The sequence below is a fragment of the Protopterus annectens genome, chromosome 7.part0, assembly GCF_019279795.1.
Source record: "Protopterus annectens isolate FY-2018-M chromosome 7.part0, PAN1.0, whole genome shotgun sequence".
NCBI lineage: Eukaryota > Metazoa > Chordata > Ceratodontiformes > Protopteridae > Protopterus > Protopterus annectens.
The window spans coordinates 1,421,993,272-1,422,018,558 of NC_056739.1; the positions used below are offsets into that span (position 1 = coordinate 1,421,993,272).

The 25,287-nt window shown below is 35.4% G+C and overlaps 1 protein-coding gene across 1 annotated transcript in view; it reads right to left on the reverse strand.

The window, feature by feature from the left end:
• Positions 1 to 25,287, reverse strand: part of LOC122807067 (contactin-3-like) — a 2,190,808-nt gene that overhangs the window by 1,796,292 nt on the left and 369,229 nt on the right. Inside the window, exon 2 of the mRNA XM_044077995.1 lies at positions 23,971 to 24,063. Within this exon, the coding sequence (XP_043933930.1) occupies positions 23,971 to 24,025 (55 nt within the window). The 5' untranslated portion in view covers positions 24,026 to 24,063. The remainder of the gene's footprint in view (positions 1 to 23,970; positions 24,064 to 25,287) is intronic.

Consider the following 25,287-nt stretch of genomic DNA (forward strand, 5'->3'; position numbering starts at 1 on the left):
AGTTCATTCCTGATATTTTAAATTCACAGTCTGTATGCTTCCCCTATATGATGGCATTCAAACATGAGATTTGAAGTAATACTGGTATGTGTACAATTTTTCTGTGTATTTCTACTCTTGAGAAAGGTGCATCTGCCATAAGAGCATTAAATATAGCCTGGATACCAACCTTAATCGGATGAAGGGCAGTCATTTGAGGATGTACTTTAGGAAGACTAATCATACAAACCACAACCCCTCAACAGCTCATATAAGTCATTATTTTTGGACTGAATAGGTTGTAGTTAGTAACATACTGTCCTTAGTGTGAACTTGCAATACTATAATTTATGATCAGTTTACAGGTAGAGACATCTCATACCTAGACCAGATTGCAGAATATCTATAGCACAGTCATCTGTAGCATTTTATTAATGAAGCAAGCCATTATCTTCATTCTATGTTATTGCTAGAAAGAATTCTCTGGTTACTATATCCTTAAATTATGCGTATGCGACTTTGACCAATATTGATGTAAGACTAACAAGTGTTCTACTTAAATATTTGATTTTGCTTTCTGTGCCATCAAGGTCTCTTTACTCAGTAGGCAAGAATATTTTAGTGTTTCAGGGTTTACTTTGGAGCAGTCAAAGATAAATTACTTTACTTACTACGTTTCTCAGCTCTGTAATTAACTACCTCAATGTTACAGTATGAGGAATCAATGGATAAATGCAAGAGGTCCTTTAAAATATTTCTTCTTTATGGGACATGCCATCTCAGTTCATATGTTTTACATGCAAATATTAATTCTATTTATTACCACTTTGCACCATATTTGTTCAGTACATGTTCATTTTACCACTATATATGCATATACTCATTTGGCAAGATTTTCTTTTATTATTATAAGCGTAAGCTAGAGCTTAGAAATAAATTTGATTTTATTTCATTTACAATGGACTGGCAAAGCTTTATGCTTTTCGTAAACTGTTTCTAAAGTGTCATGTTCAGATTATATAAGCTTTAACCCCCCCCCCTTATAAATGAATTTATTTTCATTTCAGTTTCACCTGCTATCAAAAGCAAGTTTGTTCTTGTTCCAAACAAACAGCTACAGCTTTAATATCAGCAACTCTCAACTTGTATATATTCTGTTACATAAATTTTTAATATTATCACAGCTGTTATTTTGCCAAATTTCTGCACACTCATTATACTGCTCAAAGCAATATTAAGAGTACCCTGGTCCACAGACTGTGCAGCTTGGGTTTTGGGTAGTTTTCAAACAATGCCACCATGCGCACCCATTTGGACTGTTTTTAGAACCATGCACCAATGTGCATGCTTTCTGAGATTCACCTTTCTGATTGTTTTATGTGTGTATCTACCAAACTATTTTAAGTTATAATTATTGGTTAATAAAGCAAATTTTGTTTCAGGCTGTTTTAAGGTTATAATCTAGAAAACTTTTCCTGCAAGCAAATAAAATTCTCTACTCAGCAATAACAAAACTGCCAATTTCAGAACATCTAAACCACAAAAGACCACTGAAACAGCTGTCATTATAATCCATCAATGTCTACACTCATCAATTACAGCCAGTTTATTGACTATGTCCACCTTATATTACTGAGTATGACAAAAAAAAAGAAAAGAGAATAGTTCCAACTTACTTTGCATAAATATACACTAGTCCTGCAAAGCCAGACTAATAGATATTTAATTGCCATGGCAGCAGGGTTAGTCAAATTTATCCACAGATAGCCCCAGTATTGAGCGATTATAGCCACATTTTACTGTGTGCACCTCAAATGTCTGAATGTGGTGAAATATTAATGCACTGCTACTACTACAACTAATATTGATAATTAGTTAATCTATTAATTAATGTACATATTTACTGATGTTTGTTTACTAGGAAAGTCAGACTGGGTAATAAATATCCATTTATAGCAGAGCCCCAGGAAGAAAAGTTTCACAGAGTTAAGTAGCATCAAATAAAACACTAGTACAAATGTAATTAAAAAAGCATATATACATACAGTTTGATAGTGGAATACATATGATACAGTGATGTAAAAATAAAAAAAGAAATAAAATAATATAAAATGAAATAAAAATGATGGTCAAATAAGACAACCAGCATACACAAATGCATTATGAAGTACAGTCTACAATGCTACAAAATAACAATAAAAAGTTACAAGTCCACTCTAAGAGTGAAGAGACAGCAGGTGCTGAAAGGTATAGATAGATAGTATGATGAGAGGTTAGTTTACTAAGAATGCAAAGTATTTTTAATATAGATCACACAGGTAAGGTGCATGTGCATTGCAATGACTTAGTGAGAAATTCTTTGAGAGAGGACTTAATGACATGGAGGCCAGATACAGTTCTGATTGAATTTGAGATAGAGTTGCATAGTCTAGATACACACTGTGTGGATAAACTTTGCCCCATACTTTTTTTTTTTTAGTTTACAGATTTCAAGCAGATTTTTGTATTGAGAATGCAGAGGGTGATTTGGGAAATAGTAATGAAGTACTGATGAGATAGAAGGTCGGGTACAGGAGCTATATAATATTTTATGGGCCAGAAGAAGTTGTGTATGAGCTTGTTGATATGGGAGTTCTAACCAGTTGAAAACAATGATAAGCTTTATGTGACAGCTTAGTTGCAAATTTAGCTGTCATAGTATAACATTGCTCCAGTTGTGATATAAGAGAAATCTGGATGTCAGTAAAAATAGGTTTGCCATAGAAAAGACAGGGTAGAAGATACATTTTAGCTAGAGTGATTCTACGAGAAGGAATAAGGAATATATTTGCTGTATACAGTAGACCTAGCTTTTGGTGAGTTATTTTTATACACTTTTGTATATGAATATCAGTCTTTAAGTTGTCATCTGTTGTGACTCCAATAAGATTGGTATGGGTGACTACTTCAATAACTATATTGCTTAAAGAGGTAATAAAGACGTTACTTTTAGTATTCGCATGGGACATTGGAAAAATGAAGTAGCACTTTAGTCTTTCTGGGATTTAGTAAAAGTTAGTTTTGATGTAGCCACAGTTTGACTGACTTTTGTGTCATGGCCTGTAATTGTAGTTGGCTGACAGATGAGTAGATGAGAGTTGAGTCATCTGCATACTGAATTAGGTAAGATTGCTGAGGGGAGGTATATAGGTTATTGATGAAAATGTTAAAGAGAAGCAATAATAATAATAATAATAATTGCTATAGTAATCTATTTCAGGTTTGGCTATTGTAGGTTTGTATGAAAAAGTTATTCCAATTTACTTCATATAAAAGCACAGCACTCCATCAAAGCCAGCTAAATTACTGTTTAAAATGAACAAACCACAAGTTACTTACTTTCAATCCATATACAGCACCCACTAAGCAATGATAGCTGCATGTCTTGTATAACTCAAACATCTGACTGTGATAAAAAAAAGTCTAAATAAACACAGTAAAGCTTTCCAAGTTATTTCACACAAATGCACATTAGTCCAGGAAAACCAGAATAAAGACTTTTTAAATGGAACAAATAACAAGAGGATAAGTTACACTTATCCATAGACGGTCATCCTTCCCCCATTAAGCAATTATAACTACTTTATTAATTGTGCCTGAGTATTATAAAAATAATAGCCATAATAATGCATTTCAATATTGCTTCACAAGAGCATACAGCAGCCAGAGTAAAGTATTTGCGGTAAAGAAAATTAAGTCACAGAGATGTTAATAACCTGATTCCTTAGTACAGGCTATAGCATTGGAATCCTTCCACCTACTTTTTCTATTTGTGAGTCAGGGCAATTCGCTTAATCAAACACTGGCCTCTGGACATCCCTGACAAAAAGATGTAGTAGCCAGTGGGCCTACCTGGTTAATAAATTGAAAACAAAAGTATTTTATTAAATCCACTCATTCTACAATTCCTTACAGCCTTAGTATATACCTATTGTATATTGTTGTTCTTTTTCAAGACCTTCTATCTTAACTTTTCAACACTAGAGTTCTACTTGCTGGTCCTTTCTATTTTGTTTCACTACTTTGCTCTCACGGTATTGCATTCTAGTAGCAATATTTTATAGTGCTTTTTTTATTTCTATGCCTTTTTTTTTTTTGAAGTTTGCTATATTGTAAAGCAGTTCCATAACTAATACAGCTAGGTGGTTGATCTGTAAGCTTCTGCCATACTGCAACCTTTGCAAAAGTGTCATTTTACCAAAACTGCCATAGTTGCACAGCATTTTATCAAGTCACATTTATTCCATTTTGGCACTTGCAGATAATTATTCCATATTGGCACTTGCAATTTCTTATACCAATCTAAACACTGCCAGCAAAAGAAGCACTTTGTAGCAATTTTGTTGTCTACCCAGAAGACCTCGGAAGAACTATGTATGCATGGTATTTAGTTTAATGTATTTATTGACCTGGTACGTTTTAGCTAAGACCCCAAGGCACATGCACATGGGCAAGGCTAAACTGAACATATATACATATATATATATATATATATATATATATATATATATATATATATATATACACACACATATATATATATATATATATATATATATATATTTATAGATAGATAGATATACACATTGGTGATTTTTTATAGAGTTTTAACCATCATGTTTCTATAAACTAAGAGGGAACTGGAGTAACTGAAGAAAATGCACTGAGATATGTGGAAAAGATGAAAACTCAGCAGTGACACTGACCACAGGCTAGCATTAAACACTGGACTTCAGAGATCTGGCACAGAGATTTTACCATTAAATCACTGTGCAGGCCAGCACGAAAAGGTGAAAGGAAATGAAGGGCTAGTAACAATGTTAATGTGTACATACACACATGTGATGCATGCGCACGCACACACAAAAATACATACATACACACACACACACACACACACACACACACACACACACACACACACACACACACACACACACACACACACACACACACACACACACACACTATTTCACTGAAGCTGAAGGAAGTGTCTTTTGGTTTGCTATTTGTTGCCTTAAAGTATTTATCTTTCAATATAGTCAACCAATTCTTATCAGATTATTTGTACACATTTTATTTCAGTTTTTAGTCAGAAAGAGAAAACTTTAGTTCCTTAGGATTCAGCAAAATTCTAACTAATCAAAATATTCTTGTAAGTATGCCTTGCCCAAACCCGTAGATGTGAGTATATTGGCTTGAAGAGTATACAGGGTAGGAATCATAAAAACTGCCTGCAACTATGTAGGGTGCACATGTGAAAAAATGCATATCACAGTCCTACACAATTCACTAAAGTACCTATATCCATCAAAATGCTGGAGTAAATTACCAAGTGTCTGGAATAGTTCAGTCATGGAGTAAGTATGCAAACAAAGATCTTCACAATCTTTTGTGATGCACAAACATTAGAATCACTCTGTTGTAATTATCAAAAGAATATGGGATGATATTGGACTCTCCACTTCAAGAATAGGATGCATACATCATTCTCTGACAGCATTTTAAGCAAGGAACTTCCAAACCTTTCCAAGTGATTTTTAAACGTCTTTACATTAGAGTTAAAGAAACTGCTGCTGTGAGCTGTGAGGCAATGAACACCATACACGACTGAAAAGCACAGTTTGATGTTTTATCAAGATTACAGTGAAAAGAAGGCAAGTCTATGCTGAATTGGAAAAACTCTGTTTAAGTAGCAGTGCAGCCAGACAAATGATATATCCGGTAGAGCAATAAACTAAACTGAGTGGTTAGCTTAAAGTCTTTGTTACTCTAGAGGCAGACATGATTTTCATGTAGGCAAACTTAAAAACTATGTGTACAGTGAAAGCAAATCAATATGCAGTAAGGGAAAAAGCTTTTTTCAGCCCTCATTATATCTTTTTTTCAAACCGTTATTGAATTATCACTTGTGACATAGACAAATTTATATTCATATAAAAATAATCACACTATAACTAACATAAACATTTTACTTCACATATATTGCTATATGTCATATAACCTAAGCAACATTACAAAAATTATTCAATTCCTGCTTTTTTTTTCAAACAAGAAACATCTTTATTAAACCGTCACTTACTATATAGGCAATCATACATTTATACAAATTAAAACAAATCACGACATAATCCTAATTGCAAACATTTACATCACAAACCTTACTGACACACTCCTAGTTGCAAATATTATACATCACTTATAATCTCCCCAATCTTTTTCAGTCAAATATTACATAGCTCATTTGAGTCCTGCCTTCGTTTAAACCTCATTCCTCCCTTATAAGTATTGTCCCCACAATTCCCATTTTTCCTATGTAGTTTGCTCCTGCCCTTTTCTAAAGATCTTAATTCCAGTCGTTTTATCTCAGTTACTATATTTACTACCACTAGTATAGTTGGTTGCCCTCATTATATCAGTCATTGACTATAATGCCCCATTTGGCCTGTATCTGTTTAAGCCTTACTAAGTCCTACAGCAATTCACTAAAGTACCCTATATCCACAAAATGTGGAGAAATACCAAAAAGTGTCTATTCAGTCATGGAGTAAATGACACTTGCAGATAATTATTCCATATTGGCACTTGCAATTTCTTATACCAATCTAAACACTGCCAGCAAATGAAGCACTTTGTAGCAATTTTGTTGTCTAACCAGAAGGCCTCAGAAGAACTATGTATGCATGGTATTTAGTTTAATGTATTTATTGACCTGGTATGTTTTAGCTAAGACCCCAAGGCACATGCACATGGGCAAGGCTAAACTGAACATATATACATATATATATATATATATATATATATATATATATATATACACACACATATATATATATATATATATATATATATATATATATATATATAGATAGATAGATATACACATTGGCGATTTTTTATAGAGTTTTAACCATCATGTTTCTATAAACTAAGAGGGAACTGGAGTAACTGAAGAAAATGCACTGAGATATGTGGAAAAGATGAAAACTCAGCAGTGACACTGACCACAGGCTAGCATTAAACACTGGACTTCAGAGATCTGGCACAGAGATTTTACCATTAAATCACTGTGCAGGCCAGCACGAAAAGGTGAAAGGAAATGAAGGGCTAGTAACAATGTTAATGTGTACATACACACATGTGATGCATGCGCACGCACACACAAAAATACATACATACACACACACACACACACACACACACACACACACACACACACACACACACACACTATTTCACTGAAGCTGAAGGAAGTGTCTTTTGGTTTGCTATTTGTTGCCTTAAAGTATTTATCTTTCAATAAAGGGTTGGGAGGGTGGCCTAATGGTTAAGGTGTTTGCTTTACAAACGCAAGATGCAAGGTTTGAATCTCACAAGGGGTAATTGACTGCGGGTGGGAGGATGGCATAAGCGGGTGGGAGGATGGCATAATGGTTAAGGTGTTTACCTTTAAGACGCAAGGTGCAGGGTTTGATTCTCACACAAGGTAATTGGCTAGGCTTAAAATGTCCCACAAGGGCAGTTAGCCTAGTACTAATCTATGAACCTATAATATAGTCAACCAATTCTTATCAGATTATTTGTACACATTTTATTTCAGTTTTTAGTCAGAAAGAGAAAACTTTAGTTCCTTAGGATTCAGCAAAAGTCTAACTAATCAAAATATTCTTGTAAGTATGCCTTGCCCAAACCCGTAGATGTGAGTATATTGGCTTGAAGAGTATACAGGGTAGGAATCATAAAAACTGCCTGCAACTATGTAGGGTGCACATGTGAAAAAATGCATATCACAGTCCTACACAATTCACTAAAGTCCCTATATCCATCAAAATGCTGGAGTAAATTACCAAGTGTCTGGAATAGTTCAGTCATGGAGTAAGTATGCAAACAAAGATCTGCACAATCTTTTGTGATGCACAAACATTAGAATCACTCTGTTGTAATTATCAAAAGAATATGGGATGATATTGGACTCTCCACTTCAAGAATAGGATGCATACATCATTCTCTGACATCATTTTAAGCAAGGAACTTCCAAACCTTTCCAAGTGATTTTTAAACTTCTTTACATTAGAGTTAAAGAAACTGCTGCTGTGAGCTGTGAGGCAATGAACACCATACACGACTGAAAAGCACAGTTTGATGTTTTATCAAGATTACAGTGAAAAGAAGGCAAGTCTATGCTGAATTGGAAAAACTCTGTTTAAGTAGCAGTGCAGCCAGACAAATGATATATCCGGTAGAGCAATAAACTAAACTGAGTGGTTAGCTTAAAGTCTTTGTTACTCTAGAGGCAGACATGATTTTCATGTAGGCAAACTTAAAAACTATGTGTACAGTGAAAGCAAATCAATATGCAGTAAGGGAAAAAGCTTTTTTCAGCCCTCATTATATCTTTTTCAAACCGTTATTGAATTATCACTTGTGACATAGACAAATTTATATTCATATAAAAATAATCACACTATAACTAACATAAACATTTTACTTCACATATATTGCTATATGTCATATAACCTAAGCAACATTACAAAAATTATTCAATTCCTGCTTTTTTTTTCAAACAAGAAACATCTTTATTAAACCGTCACTTACTATATAGGCAATCATACATTTATACAAATGAAAACAAATCACGACATAATCCTAATTGCAAACATTTACATCACAAACCTTACTGACACACTCCTAGTTGCAAATATTATACATCACTTATAATCTCCCCAATCTTTTTCAGTCAAATATTACATAGCTCATTTGAGTCCTGCCTCCGTTTAAACCTCATTCCTCCCTTATAAGTATTGTCCCCACAATTCCCATTTTTCCTACGTAGTTTGCTCCTGCCCTTTTCTAAAGATCTTAATTTGTACTTGTTTGTAGTAGTAGGTCTGTGTATGCTGAGAGAGTTTAGTTTTTAGTTTAAAATTTTTACCTTCCGGAATCTTATCAGGTGGATTATATTCATATTTTGGCATCTTATCAAGTGGAATGTACTCATATTTTTCAGCACTCCTCTCTGCTAGCCTTGAACTAGTGACTGAGAATTTGTCCTGCCTGAAAGCCAAGAATACATACCTTTTACTGAATCAATTGGACTCCACCCGTACCATAAGTTAGAGCAAACTCCTCTCCCTAAGACTCTAACGAACCTAGAAACACTCCTCTGCTAGCCTTGAACTAGTGACTGAGAATTTGTCCTGCCTGAAAGCCAAGAATACATACCTTTTACTGAATCAATTGGACTCCACCCGTACCATAAGTTAGAGCAAACTCCTCTCCCTAAGACTCTAACGAACCTAGAAACACTCCTCTCTGCTAGCCTTGAACTAGTGACTGAGAATTTGTCCTGCCTGAAAGCCAAGAATACATACCTTTTACTGAATCAATTGGACTCCACCCGTACCATAAGTTAGAGCAAACTCCTCTCCCTAAGACTCTAACGAACCTAGAAAGTATGTGTTACAATGACTGTAGTGTTATTACATTTTACCTATTTAATGCCTTGTAACTGAGGACTGCTCCTAGCCAGGTCAGCCAGTACACTCGCTCTATTCTACCACCTCCTCCCACACCTCATCACTTTACCCACAGGTTAACTAAGCTGCTTAGTTTTGTTCCCCTCCTCTATTCCCTGTCTTTAAAGCACACTAGGAAGGCTTATTTATTTATGTTTCCATTCTCCTTTTCTAAGGACTCGCCCTACATGTCTATCCCACTGCTCTGATCCACATATTATCTAACTGCAGGCCTGAACTTTTCTCTGTTCTCCCAGTACTGCTCACTCCTCTATTCTTACAACTTCACACTCTCCTCTGGAAACATCTTTACCTTACCTCAATAGTCAGCATTTCACTGATTGTTCCTGGGGCCCTTCTCCTTCACTGGCTCTATCCCGCTCCGTTCGCCCTACGGGCTCACTCCGCTCCCCTCTGCCCCCTATTCCCACCCGCCCCCACTGCTTCTACATTTATTCATCTAAACCAATCCCTTTCAATAAACACCAATCATAGGAGACCACACCTTAATTTCCAGAAACACCACACCCAATACTCACCTACACTATCCAACTTATTCATCTTAACAGTCCACTAATCTCTACACTGACACTATGCCACTATTATCTACCTATCCTAAACGGAATCTCCTACTTCCATACATCATCACACATCTTCTTATTATACTTTATCTACTTACTTTCTATGAACACCTCCAGTACATAAACCTTTCCCACCCCACAAAGCTAACCTCCTCAACTCCCATAGCCTACTCTCATTCTCATTCAAACACACCTAGCACAATAACCTACCTATCAGCAAAATACCACAGACTAAATCACATTAAATACTACTGGCCTCAAGCCAAGAAATCTCTGTTCCTTACATGTAAAGTCCTACAAATCACACTTAACTACCAACTCCAATCAATAATAGATGGCGATATCCAACCTAATCCAGGTCCAAGCCCTATACTTCCTACAGTTACCCATATAGCAACCCCTACTACCACCCAAACCCTTAAAAGACCTCCCAACTCACTATTAATAGCCCATCTTAATATAAGAAGCATAAATAACAAAGTTGCCCAAATACATGCTCTCATAGATGTACACTCATTTGACATCCTGTGTCTTACTGAAACTTGGCTCAAACCATCTATACAAGACAATGAATTTACTCCTCCAGAATATAGCACATTAAGACAAGATCGATTAGCTAAAAAGGGAGGCGGAATAGCAATACTTTACAAGTCTGGACTACAAGTTACCTCAATTGACTCTAAGCCCCCTCCAACTAATAATGAGGAAATACTTATCTCCAAACTCCAACTCAATAACCATAAATCTATTTATATTATTGCTGTCTATCTTCCCCCAGGGAATAACACAAACAACCTAGAAAATATCCTGAGTTGGCTATCAACCAACTATCCCCAAGAGACAATAGTACTCGGAGACTTTAATATAAATTGGAATAGCTGTACCTCAGAACAACCCTCTACCCATCTTAATTTACATGGCTTTACTCAAACTATTACCTCCCCCACAAGGACCAATAAACAGAACAACACTGAAAGCACCCTAGACTGGATACTAATAAATAGACATCACCTAAGCTATAAAGTAGGAACTCTCCCTGAGGATATAAGCGACCATGCTCTAACCTTCATTATCAGAGACAAGACTGATATCCAAAATCCAATTACCTATAGAACAGTGAGGAATAAAACAAAATTTAACCCTGATATTTTCAAAAACGAACTTAGAGCATGCAACTGGGCACCTTAAAAGTCTACCCCTAGAGGAAGCAGTAATCTACTTTAACAGTAAATTTCTACAGATCCTTGACCTCCACGCTCCAAAAAGGACCATTAAAATTAGAAACAAACCCGCCCCCTGGCTCTCAAAAGATACAAAACAAAAAATGCTGCTTAGAAATAAAATCTGGACCTTATGGCGTACTACCAAAAACCATGTAGATCACATCAAGTTTAGACAGTTAAGAAATGACACAAAAAAATCAATACTGTTAGATAAAAGAAAGTACTACATACAACTCCAAAATACCCAGCAAAGAAACCCCCAAAAATTTTGGGCAGGTATAAATACTCTCTTACACCCAGGTCGTACTGTCACCCCCCCACCTGTAGGTGCAGACCAGGACAATCCAAAGGAAGTAGCAATAACCTTTAACACCTTCTTCACTGAAACCATTCAGTCTCTTTCCAACCAACTATCTCCCAATAGCTCACCTCTAACATCCCATAATACTACCTTACCTCCACCATTTCATCTCAAACCCATCTCTACATCCCTTATCCGTACCCTTCTGCAAAAACTCAAACCTACCACCATTGCTGCCGATCTCCTTCCTGCTGAATATCTACAGAAAGCAGCAGATGCTATAGCCTACCCAGTTTCCATTCTGATTAACAGAACAATCTCTGAAGGTGCAATTCCTATCACATGGAAGATTGCACATATTATCCCCTTCATAAGGGTGGAAACTCTAGGGATCTATCCAATTACAGACCTATTGCCATACTCTCTCCTTTAGCCAAAATCATGGAGAAATGCATTCATATGCAACTGTTAAAACACCTTATAGACAACAACTTGCTAGCTAGCTGCCAACACGGTTTCAGGCCATTTCACAGTACTACTACCCTTTTATCCTTCTCCAACTGTATAAATAAAAACCGCAATAACAACACTCTATCCTCAGCCCTCTTTATTGATCTCTCCAAACCCTTCGACATGATTAACCACAAACTTCTCATTAACACACTGAAAAACCTGCCCTTGATACTCTTTCTATACAATGGTTTGAATCCTACTTAAGCAATAGGCAACAAGCAGTCATGTGGGAGAACAACATATCTCCCCATCTCCCCATCTCACTAGGTGTCCCCAAGGTTCTGTACTTGGACCACTTCTATTCTCTGTCTTTATCAATGACCTGTACACTGTTATTCCTCAGGCCTCCTTAATACAATATGCTGATGACTCCACATTAATCTGCACAGCCCCAAATCCAGCAGACCTACAATCCCTTACCCAAAAAGTGTTTAACACAGTTGAGGATTGGCTACAACATCAATGTCTTATCCTAAATCCTAAAAACCAAACTTCTACTTTTACTCCCACCCATAGACACACACCTCTAAACTTTACTGTCACTTCTAACAATGGAACTATTATATCCCCTGACTCTAACACAAAACTCCTAGGGTACTAATTGACAATAACCTTAACTTTGAGGCCCACATAAACAATACCATAAAATCAGTTAACAAAAACTAGGCTCACTATATAGAATCAAATCCTTTCTTACCCCACTAGCTAAATCTACTATTGCCCAGACCCACTTAATCTCTACCCTCCTCTATGCCTCCCTATTTATACTAACCTCTCAAAACCAATATGAACAAACTAGTAGTCTCCTACAACAATATTGCAAGATTTGCAACTGGCTCTACATTTAGGACCCACCACTGTATTAATTATAAAAATCTTGGATGGCTAGAGTTACCCAACCTACTTCTACTTAATCAATTAATAATTGCCTATAAAATCTTGTATCAGCCTAGTAACACACCGATTCTTACCAAACTTATCACTCCCTACAGTAACCTTAATACCCTGCGCTCAGCTACTAAAATACTAGTACTAACACACAAAGCCAACAACAAGGCAGGGGACTCTCTATTCTCTAACACCGTTGGTAAATCCTGGAACTCTCTTCCCAGCGACCTAACCTCACTACCATCACTTACGCAATTCAAAATCAGGCTTAAATCCTACCTTAAAACACATTGGCTATGCACCTGTCTTAACCCAGACTAACTACTCTTGTCTTCTCACTAAATCTCTAAATCTTAATGTCTGTATAATCTACCTGCATACTTGAATCCAGAAGCATAACTTGTCTCTTAACTAATCTTGACTATCTCTTATATCTTATTATCTCTCTTATGTCACTCTAGTATCTTATGTTAACACACTTCTTTCTAGCATGTTCCTGTACTGTACTTATTTACTTACCTGTTACCCAACTTTTTATTTCAATATGTTCTTTTTTGCATAATATAGCTAAATTGTATATAGTACTTCTATTTGTTAAACTGTGAATTTTATTTACTGTTTTTATTTGATTAACGTCATACTTTGTTTTGTACTCTCGAGGAGCTTTTCTCCCCGGGCCTCTGCTGAAAATGGATATGTATCCAGCTGGACTAGCCCGGTCAACAAATGTAAAATAAAATAAATAAATAAATAAATAATTCCAGTCGTTTTATCTCAGTTACTATATTTACTACCTCTAGTATAGTTGGTTGCCCTCATTATATCAGTTATTGACTATAATGCCTCATTTGGCCTGTATCTGTTTAAGCCTTACTAAAAGGATACAAGACCTAAACAGCATGTCCTACATGGACCAACTCAAAGCCCTGTCACTATACTCAGTACCTATAGAGTGCTAAGATGTGACCTGTGCCTGGCATACAAGGCATCCTCTGACCCATTACTGACAGATTTACTGCACAATAGCAAGTCATGTGGCATCAGAAATACTTGGTCTAGGGATCTAAACTCTTCTGCGACATCAACAGGATAGTTTGGAGGGACAGGTATATTTTGCAGAGGGTACCACTGCTCTGGAACAGACTCCCCATTCATATAAAACAAAGTTCATCAATACCCATTTTCAAACGCAACTTAGATCTATGGATGGGAAACAAAAATTTTCCCCAGAAATTTACCCTGTTCTATTAATGACACGAAAAACCACCAAGAGAGCAGGAACTAGATGCACACAGGTTTATTCTGGTACCTCGGCTTCCACAGCCTTCAAAGGAATAACCCTTTCCAAAACACATGCATCATTTTATACAAATTTTCTTAAATTCACTTAATTAGTTAATTGGATAATCATACATTGTAAACAAAATTAAAGGGGCCATAGGAGAAAATTTCTAAGACACAAACAGTAAAAGATATTTTTAAATATATTTAAGTATTGTAAAAATACAAAAACAATGAAATATACAATACAAAAATAGGTTTTTCTAATACTGCATAATGGTCAAGTTATTTTCTAAATTTAAACCTCTAGGTTTCAAAGTACCGAAGTTAAGAATGAACATACTTTCCAATTTTAGTAACTTACATAGAAAATTCCCAGCATTATAACTGTCAGGTCTAGCCAAAGCACAGAAAAAGAGAGAATCCAAATTTCCATTGTGTGATGTATTAAAATGTTCAGAAACTGGATTTTCAATTCTGCCATTTCTAACATCACCCATGTGTTCCATAATTCTTAACTTTAACTGGCGTTTAGTTTGTCCTATGTAGTACTTAGGCGGAGTACATCCACAGCCCACTATATAAACCACCCCACAAGATCTACAATTAAACGTATCATGAGCTTGATATTTAATGCCGCTATGGGTGCAAACTTTGCTCCTAGTTATGCGATATTGTTTATGTCTTTTTTTGAGACTACCTTTCTGTATAGGTTGGAATTCTTTCGGAATAATGTTGTACTCTATTATAGATATATTGATGATTTGATTTTTGTATGTACTGGCAGTACTGTTGAATTTGAAGGCTTTATTGCCAGTTTACATGGGAATAGATTTGGTCTTGAATTCACTTATATTCTGAATAAAAGTACTATTCAGTTTTTAGATATCTTGTTATATGTGGATTCCAATAATAGAGTACAATATAGACCATACAGGAAGGCTACGGCAACTAACAATTTCTTACATGCCACTAGTGAGCATCCAAGGCATTTGATTGAAGCACTACCTTATGGTGAGTTTAAACGGATTTTGGAGCACACCTCTGAGACGAAGCTGTTAAACTTTGAATTTGAGAAGGTTACAAATAGGCTCCTGGAAAGAGGTTACTCTGAGCTCTCCATAAAGAATAGTAGTGATAGACTGTTAAATCTTGATTTATTTATTAGGAAGACAGATAAATTCTATGATTCTAGAGAGAGTAATTCTGTTTTGAATAATAAAGAGAACAGAATTTTTCTAGTGAATAAGTACTCTTCCTTTTCTCCTACTCTTAAGGAAATAGTAGATTTTCTTTGGCCTATTGTTTGTCATAATGACGAAATTGGTCATTTATTTCCAAATAGAGTATGTTTTTCATATGGTAGATATGCAAATTTAAAAGAAAAGCTAAAATTTAAATCAAACATCAGATTAAATATGTCAAATGTTTTTCCATCAACTAAAGGCATGTTTAAATGTGGAAAATGTAGAGTTTGCTCTAAGGTTATGAATTTGACAGGAAGTTGTATTAATGGCATTAAATATCAAGCTCATGATACGTTTAATTGTAGATCTTGTGGGGTGGTTTATATAGTGGGCTGTGGATGTACTCCGCCTAAGTACTACATAGGACAAACTAAACGCCAGTTAAAGTTAAGAATTATGGAACACATGGGTGATGTTAGAAATGGCAGAATTGAAAATCCAGTTTCTGAACATTTTAATACATCACACAATGGAAATTTGGAATCTCTCTTTTTCTGTGCTTTGGCTAGACCTGACAGTTATAATGCTGGGAATTTTATATGTAAGTTACTAAAATTGGAAAGTATGTTCATTCTTAACTTCGGTACTTTGAAACCTAGAGGTTTAAATTTAGAAAATAACTTGAACATTATGCAGTATTAGAAAAACCTATTTTTGTATTGTATATTTCATTGTTTTTGTATTTTTTACAATACTTAAATATATTTAAAAATATCTTTTACTGTTTGTGTCTTAGAAATTTTCTCCTATGGCCCCTTTAATTTTGTTTACAATGTATGATTATCCAATTAACTAATTAAGTGAATTTAAGAAAATTTGTATAAAATGATGCATGTGTTTTGGAAAGGGTTATTCCTTTGAAGGCTGTGGAAGCCGAGGTACCAGAATAAACCTGTGTGCATCTAGTTCCTGCTCTCTTGGTGGTTTTTCGTGAATATTTTGGAATTTCTGGAGTTGTGCTGATCCTGTTCTATTAATGGTCAGAGGCAACTCTTAAATAATTTATCCCATGCATGGGTCCCCTCAAATTAGTTATGATATCTTCAGTTATTCTCATTACATATAATATAAAATTATCAACCATGAGATAGGTATGGTCAATCTATAACCAAATCAGACTGGTTATTTTGAGAACAAAAAGGGAAACTGGCTAGGCTTAAAATGGCCCACAAGGACCACTTCCTGCAAAGCTAGAATATTTTTTTTTCTAAATAAGAAGGTGAAAAGAAAATAAGGTACTTTAATCCACAGACAGCCCTACACCGCTATTACATTCCCAAGAAAGATCTCTACAGCATGGTCTTTTGACAGCTCAGAATAGTGATATTAGAAATGGATTGAGTAGGATTACCAAACAGATGAGGATGCAGATTGTAAAATAGCCTCATGTTAAAAACTAAAATAAAACAATAAAAAAGCCTTATGACAGACTCAAAATTCTCTAATTGCTATTAACTTACCAATGTGTAATTTCAAAATTGTGGTTTTAATCCAAAAACAGGCTGACTTAAAAGGTAAACCTGTCACTCAACTTTCCAAAACACCATTTTCCATTTTCTCTACTTGGCATGCAATCCATTTTTCTCTGTAGATCACCTGATCACACAGTGGACAGTGATGATCCACCTTACCATAATGGTATCAGAAGCAGAACCAGATTATAACATTTAGTGAGCACCATCAGCTGGTAATAAATACGTTTGGCAAAAAGGGGAATAAGTCACTATATTGACCACACTTTCAGCATGTGCCAAGCAAGTAAAGAAATTTGGGTGAAACAACTTTTGGCTGACAGTGGGGTTCTTTTTTTACCTACTGCTGAATGACCTTGGGATCAGTATATATAAGTTCACAGCTGCAGGGAGCTTGTCCTCCTGAAAAAAATATTTACTATCAAGGTTTGTTTTAAGTTGTTTTGCAGATTATTTTCTTAATTGATTGGCACTTGATGATAGAGTTGTTGATTCATTGACATAAATCTACAAAGAGAACGAAAACAAAAAATCTTAACAGAACACATGCCAAACTTGTTAAAAACATTCAGACATGCTTTTCTGCTTTACATAAACATACTTCATATTGCTGCTTCTTTAAGTAGACATAGAAATATATTAAGTGGCATGATAGAACACCAAAACCATTACTGAATCCCATGTTACCAGTTGTGTAATAACTATTATGGCAAAGTAAGTGAAATCTAACTATCAAAAAATTGAGGCTACATAATTAAACAACCTACTACTTGTAACCATGTTGTTGATTGTGTAAGTCTGAGCTTTCTGCCTATGACAAAATATAAATAATGGCCACAGTAAATGTGTAACTTAATTTTCAATTTGTTTCACTCGATCAGTAGCCACAGTAAAGATATATTTATCATTCACAGAGTCACATTAGTTATATACATATATCTCAGCCTACTAAAATTAAAAAAGCCCAATTAATAAAAAAATGTGACTTTTTATTTGCACACAGTTTAGAGCTTTCATTCCAAAATCCAAAAGGAAATTCAACAGAATTAGCAACCTCCTTTAAAAACACCATTAGTATTTATCCATCCATCCATCCATCCATCCATCCATCCTCAACCTCTTTTTCCCATTTTGCACATTGGGTCAGACTGTCACTTCAACCGTGACAATCATCTTGAACCAAGGTTATCACTGCCAAGTGGCTAGCCCTGCTGTGGTAGTTCATCTGTACCACTCACTCGCACACACACTAGCACCTGCCACCAGTTAAGAGTGTCCAATCTACCTACTGCATGTCTTTGGTATAACAACATAAAAATCACATTGCTGGATCACATGATGAATGACATCTACAATACAAGTAAAAACAAATGAGGCATATGTATAACTTCTATATTATTTTGAAATACTCTAGAAATTAATATCACATCTGGCAATAGCTTTAAATGACAGTTAATGCTTATGTTGTTTCTTAACCTGTTGAGTCATTTGATGCCAGGTAAATTTGCCATTTAAGTTCACAGATATTTATCCTTTTTATTCAAATCTCCTTCTCATCCATTTTAACCTGGCCTACTACAAGAAAAAAAAACTTTAAACAATTCCCCACATCAGTGCAATCCTATTTTTGGATTACCTCTTTGTTTTCCAGTATATGCTTTGACAGTTTGCAATTTGTTTTGCCTACAAAAAAGATTTTTGTATGTCAAGCATTTCACAATATAGACAACTGCTACTGAATTGCAATCATATCTGCTCTTAGCATCCAATACTCCATGATGGTATCACAAGTTTAAATTAGGACCCTCATTAATAAATCTACATAAAAAATATTTTTCCTCTTTAAATTTATTTCTGCCAGTGGAAGTATTCTAACATTAGAAACGGTGAACTTAAAACTGATCAGTAATGGAATTAAAATGAACAAATAAATAAAAATAGAACAAAGATAATTTCCTTATATTGTGGGGATGGGAGATTTTCTCATGTGCATGGAGTTTTAATGTTCAAGTGTTTTAATATTTCAATTACTTTTAACATGTGCCAATACCCATTATTACAAAAAATTTCACTTAGTTAGCATTTAACTATTTTTACTCCGGATTAAAACATGTTCCAAATGAATGGATGTTGCTATGGGTTGGAAGTATTTCCTGTTTGGAGGCCATCTTTACACTAAAGGCGAGAGAACGTGGGTTTATGAGAGTCCATTCATGTTGTTTGTAGACATGGGATCACAGTTGGTAGTAGAAGTATACAGGTAAAGGATTAAATTAGTGGTTTAAAAGCCAGCTGTTTTTGATAACGGATTGTTTAGAAATAGTTATGCCAGTAATGAGGTGCTGTGACAAGGGAATGATTTGTTGGCTGAGTTTAGTCTGTTTATTGGCAGATCATGTGCTTGCAAGCAGGCTTCCGTTTCACCTTTTATTCTCTGGACAACTTCTCCCTTACAACTGGAGCTGTTCCTGCAAGCAGGCCCGTTATCGACATGTACTTGTTGCTTCTCACTTTTAACTGGGGCTGCTGCAGCGCCAATTCCAGAAAAAACTACTTGGAATTTTTGTTTTATTAAGTTACATATATGGTTGAAGTTTGATTTAGGTGAAATCACCGGGGGAGGTTTAAGTCCAGAGCTACATATGATTACCTCATTATATATTATTATTATTATTAGTGGAATGGATCAACTGGTCACTGAGAAAATGTGTTTACAACAGAAGACAGATAAATAATGCCTTAAAAATAACATGGGAAGATTGAGTCAGCCAGTAAAAAGTAATCAAGTGAATAGTTTACAGCTTTTAAAAGAATGGGAATACAAATAATAAAAGAAAGTTTGTATTAGCGTGAAAGGGTGGGAGCAAGGAGTTCTTGGGTAAAGAACCTTACAAACAACATTACAAAATGGAAAGCCCGGATGCTAGCTTCAGGGAAATGTAGTTTGAAGTAAGTAGTAAGGGTTTTAACAATGTCATAATCAAGGATAGACTGCAGAAACTTAGGAATAATAATAAAAGTAAATTAATAATTACAAAAACTGAACAAGAAAATAGGATTAATAGAATCTCAACATTAACTTTAAACATGGATGGGAGGAAACGTAGACATTAGGATAAAGGAAATAGGATAAATATGCAAGCAATAATGCCTAACAGGGTGTGTGTTAATGTGTAATTAACACCCGCCCAGGGCTGCTCTGAGGCCCAACATAACAGTCGGAAGGCATCTACACCCCTGGAGGGGCATTAATTAGACATTAACACACATGCTGGAGGGCATTATTGTGCTTACAGAATGGGCAATCTTTAAAATTGTGTCTTATGTAATTATTTATATATTTTTTATTACTATATATTTTTTTTAATTTTTTGATGTAAAATAGCTCCTACACCTAATGTTTTAGAGTTGCTGTAATATTTCTAAATGTGTTAAAGGAAACATTTTACATACAAAATATATCATTTTAAAAAAAAAATCTAGATATTTGTTTAATTATTTTTGGTCTCTTACTGCTAAAATGTGTATTATCTTGCCAGTCATTGGGAATGAAGTCACTAAATAATGGTATACATTTGACTTTCAGACTTTATTTCCTTCAGAAAATTCATGTTATTTGTAATTTTTATAAGTACATTTAAAATCTATTCCTATTTTTGTGCCTTTGTTCCCCCATTATTTCAGACTTTATCCAGAATTCTTGAGATAAATGGTCGAGAGGTACGCAAACCTCTTATCTGCTGCTGCTGGCACTGGTCCATCATCTCACTGTCTAGCCCTCTCTCTCATGCACACACACACACACACACACACACACACACACACACACACACACACACACACTCGCACTTGCACTTCAGAAAGATGCATGCTAATGCAAGTCCTATTACTAAAGGAACCTTGTGATTTTTAAGAAGAAAATGTTCCTGTTCTAAGCCTTTGTTCTCCATTTATTTTAAGTTTTATCCAGTTAACTTATTCTAAGAGGTGAGATGTACATAAACCTCCTCAATGCTACAGTTCCTCAATCTCTGTAACACTTCAATCTCTCTCACTCACATACCCCTCGCTTTCATGCAAGCAAGCACTCATTCACACACACAGACAAAAACAACACACAAACAAAAACATACACACACAAACAGACATATGTATACACACACACACACACACACACACACACACACACACACACACACACACACACACACACACTTTTTTCTGTTATACTTAGTAATTACACTTGCTAAACAGCAAAAGCACTGCTTAGTGATTGTAAAATAACAGCTCGATTGATCTCGCTTTCACTCACATGCACGCATACACACACACACACACACACACACACACGCACACACACACACACACACACGCACACACACACTTTTGTTTTTTTAGGTTTTTTTTTTTTTTTTAATATATTTTCCACTTGCTAAACAGCAGAAGCACTGCTTAGCAAGTGTAAAATAATGGAGGCCATTAGTTTTTTTTTTTTTTTTTCAGTCTGAGCTCCAATAAGCAGCAGACTTGTTTTTCAGTGGGCATTACTTTTATATTAATACCCTGCTAGAGGACATTATTTCTCCAATCAGGGTGCTGATGTACAGTTTGCCCATTCGTTTAATACACATTAGACAATTAGCTGCCTTGGATAATATGAGGGCATTACCTTGAGTCCCTTAGTTATGCATGTTTTCCATAGCTGTGAGTGAGTCCTTTATGAATATATTAAAATACTATTAACTCCATTGTTAAAGACTTAGTGAATGATCAGCCATAAAGATCAGACATTGCACACAGTGTCAAATTCCATTTTGTCTTTTTCAGGTTGCCCAGTTCCATCCATTTTAACTTTAATAGAATGTGTTGTGGTTAAGGATCCTTAGGTTTAGGATGCTGTTGATAGACATGGACATGTTTAATTCAGGCTATTTGCAGGCTTGGAGTCTCAGATGCCATTCTAATTTTTTTTGTACAATTTATCGTTGATGGATACATCAAATGCTGTGGGTCTGATGCTGTCAATGATGTGAAATTTGAATACATTGTGTCCTGGTATATCATTTCCATGTTTCACTAGTGCACTGTTGGGTGAGTTTTGACATATGTCTATGAGGTGCCTAGCAATCCTGGTTTTAAGTCTGTTAATCATTTTGCCAATGTAGAAACCATTGCATTTTTGGCACTGAACTCTACAGACAACTTTTTCTGTGAAGCAGTTTTCATAGCCTGAACTTACAATTCTTTTGGTGTAGGGGTATCTTAATCCTGTTGTTTTTGGCTCATGAACTAGCTGTAGTTGCAGTAAGGTGGTCTGCATGGGTAGGTGCCATGGGGTAAGGTCGAATCATTGGTTGTCCTCTTGTTTTCAAAAAAATCACAAATGTTTTTGTTTCTTCTCATGGTAACTGTCAGGATGGGTGGTACACTCTTATTAACATTGCTGTTTTTGCTGATGATGGTCCAGTTATTTCTGATGGTCTTAACCAAGTCTTGGTCTTGCATGCCAAGGATACATTGCTTGAAGCTCTACCTCCTTTTTTGGTTTATTTATTTTTTTCCTTTCTAAAGACTTTAGGTAATATGTACAAGGATCCCTAGTGGCTATTAGTACTGTAGACAAGTAAAGCTCTTCTATAGAGCTGTTTGTCAGTGCAGATGGTACTTGCATTTAGGACATGATATAAAGAGTAACCCTAGTGTATGATGTTCCCCTTCCCCATGTCACTTGTGCTGTAAAACGTTTTCTATTAGCTTATTATGTGCATTGAGGACATGGTATAAAGAATATTCCTAGTGTATGATGTTCCCGTTCCCCATGTCATTTGTGCTGTAAAACTTTTTCTATTAGCTTATTATGTGCATTGTGGACACTGTATAAAGAGTAACCCTAGTGTTTAATGCCTCCCCCAAATTGCAGGATTTGCTCATTAGTCTAGGGGTGTATGAAGGCAAAACATCCCCCCCACCACACAAACATTTGTATTCACACATTCCTGCATATATGTGTTTGTGCACACACACACACACACACACACACACACACACACACACACACACACACACACACACACACACACACACACACACACACACCTATCCAACCCTATCTATCACCTAATTGACCCCCTACTATGAACACCAAGGCAGATACACAAACACAAGTATACACACTCACACTTGAGACCACTTATCCCTCTGCATTAACTCACAAATGTGGCTACATACATATATACATACACACATGCAAACCCCAACCACCACTACCATTGCAACCTCTCCCAGGCACTTATCTCTAATGTGAGCTTACCCACTGAATGAATGGGACAATATGAGCTTTTAGCCATGTTCTTTAATGCAGCTGGCAAAAGTAACTTATGTAGTAGAATGATTTTCTGAATCACTCGACTGCATAAGTGCCTTATTGCATTCATTTCCAGAGGGAGATCACATGGCTAATTATTATTGATCAAGCCACAGAAATGCCTCTTAAGCATCTGTCATAGGCCACAGAGACAGCCCACCAGATGCTATATCTCTTTGTGGAACAGTACTGTGCTAGGTCTGTCTCTGAACTGGAAATGTTACTGTGAGGGGTAAAATAGATTTAACCGTCGTGGTAACTTCAAAGTTTTGCCCTATATCCATACTTATACCTATACCTCTAAACATATCTACATATCTATATCTGAATGCATAACTGTGTTTGTGCCAAGATGTATGCATCTGAGTAAATAAAAACATTTTACTTGTTGTGCGGCATTTCATTTGCTGTGAAAATTGTGTACTGTTATAAAGCTCATTACATATGTTTTACTTTTGCTTGTTGTTAAACTGTACAAAATATTTTCACAAGAACAAATGTCAACATCCAAAAATACTAAATATTATTACTTAAAACAGCACCAAAACTGAGGGTTCATGTTTTTACCTGCAGCATAGTACCAGTGCATGAGAAAGACAGGCAGCTTCCATGGCAACTTCATCTTCTGTATTAAAAGCACTTGTATTTCCAAGGGGAATCCTGAGAAAATTAAGAACAACATGTGATAAGCACTTACGAGGTAACATTTCTTGACAGGTAAACTTATTTATGTCTACAGCAATTAGATTACTGAGAACAAAAGCAGAACGGTTTGTTAACAAAAGACAGCACAGTCTTACATTCTCTTTCAAACTGTTTGCAAACATTTAACCCCATTTTCATTTGTGTAAAAGATCTGCAGCTGATCCATTTTCAATATAGTAAAACTGTGAGATGTGAAATTTAAGTAATGAAAATACACTAAGCATACACGTATCTCAGCATTTTTAACAAATGTTCCTCTTTTCTTGCATTAAAATGCCATTCTAGCACCTGGAGGATTTGCTTTCATATGGCTTTTACTTGTTTCCAGATTTCTAAACAAAGCACTGTTTGATTTCATATTTTCCTAGGGATGTTAATAGCACTCAGTTTTCCAAGACCTGTATGTATTAGATTGCTACGTTTTACAGGAAAACAAATCCATAAATGTTTTATTGATACCACAGCTGCATTTCTAAGATCATGGAACATATGAAAAAAATACTTGTAAAATGTTTCAATTTTAAAGATCAAGTTATATCAGGTCCACCTCCTCACTATTTTTAATGAGTTTTTCTTATCTCTTCTTAGTGAAAACTTAAATGAGTGGAACACGTTTGCACTTTTTATTATAAAACAGACTTCCACAGCTTTTATTTCAGTTCCTGCTGAGATTCTGTCTTGTTATGCTATACTACAGTGGCTTTATTCAACTGGTGTGATCATAACTTATCAAATGACCAATGCCTCTTGACTTATTGTAACAGTCAGCATTTTCCTGTTAAATTCAAACCATTCAGCTGTCAGAAAACAATAGACATGTTGCACTATTTCCTTATAAAATATGATTTGACATATTTAAGCTTTTATATCTATTAGTCATTTCTTTCCTTTATATACATCCATAGACGGTAGACGATAGGATATGAATACCCATATGATTTTGATGAACATCCCTCATTAAACCTATGGTCTGTTAGAGTCTACATTATTATTACTTCTTTGAAAAATGCTTCCACTATCAAAAGTAGGTGAAACCAACTGCCATATCATATAGAAATCTACCAAGAATTCAACTTTCTCATGATTTTTCTGACTTATTTATTTGTTACATAGGTCAATGGGCAGGGTCATGCCCCTTTTCTGATCTGGACCATTGTCAAAACCGAAAAGCAATGATAT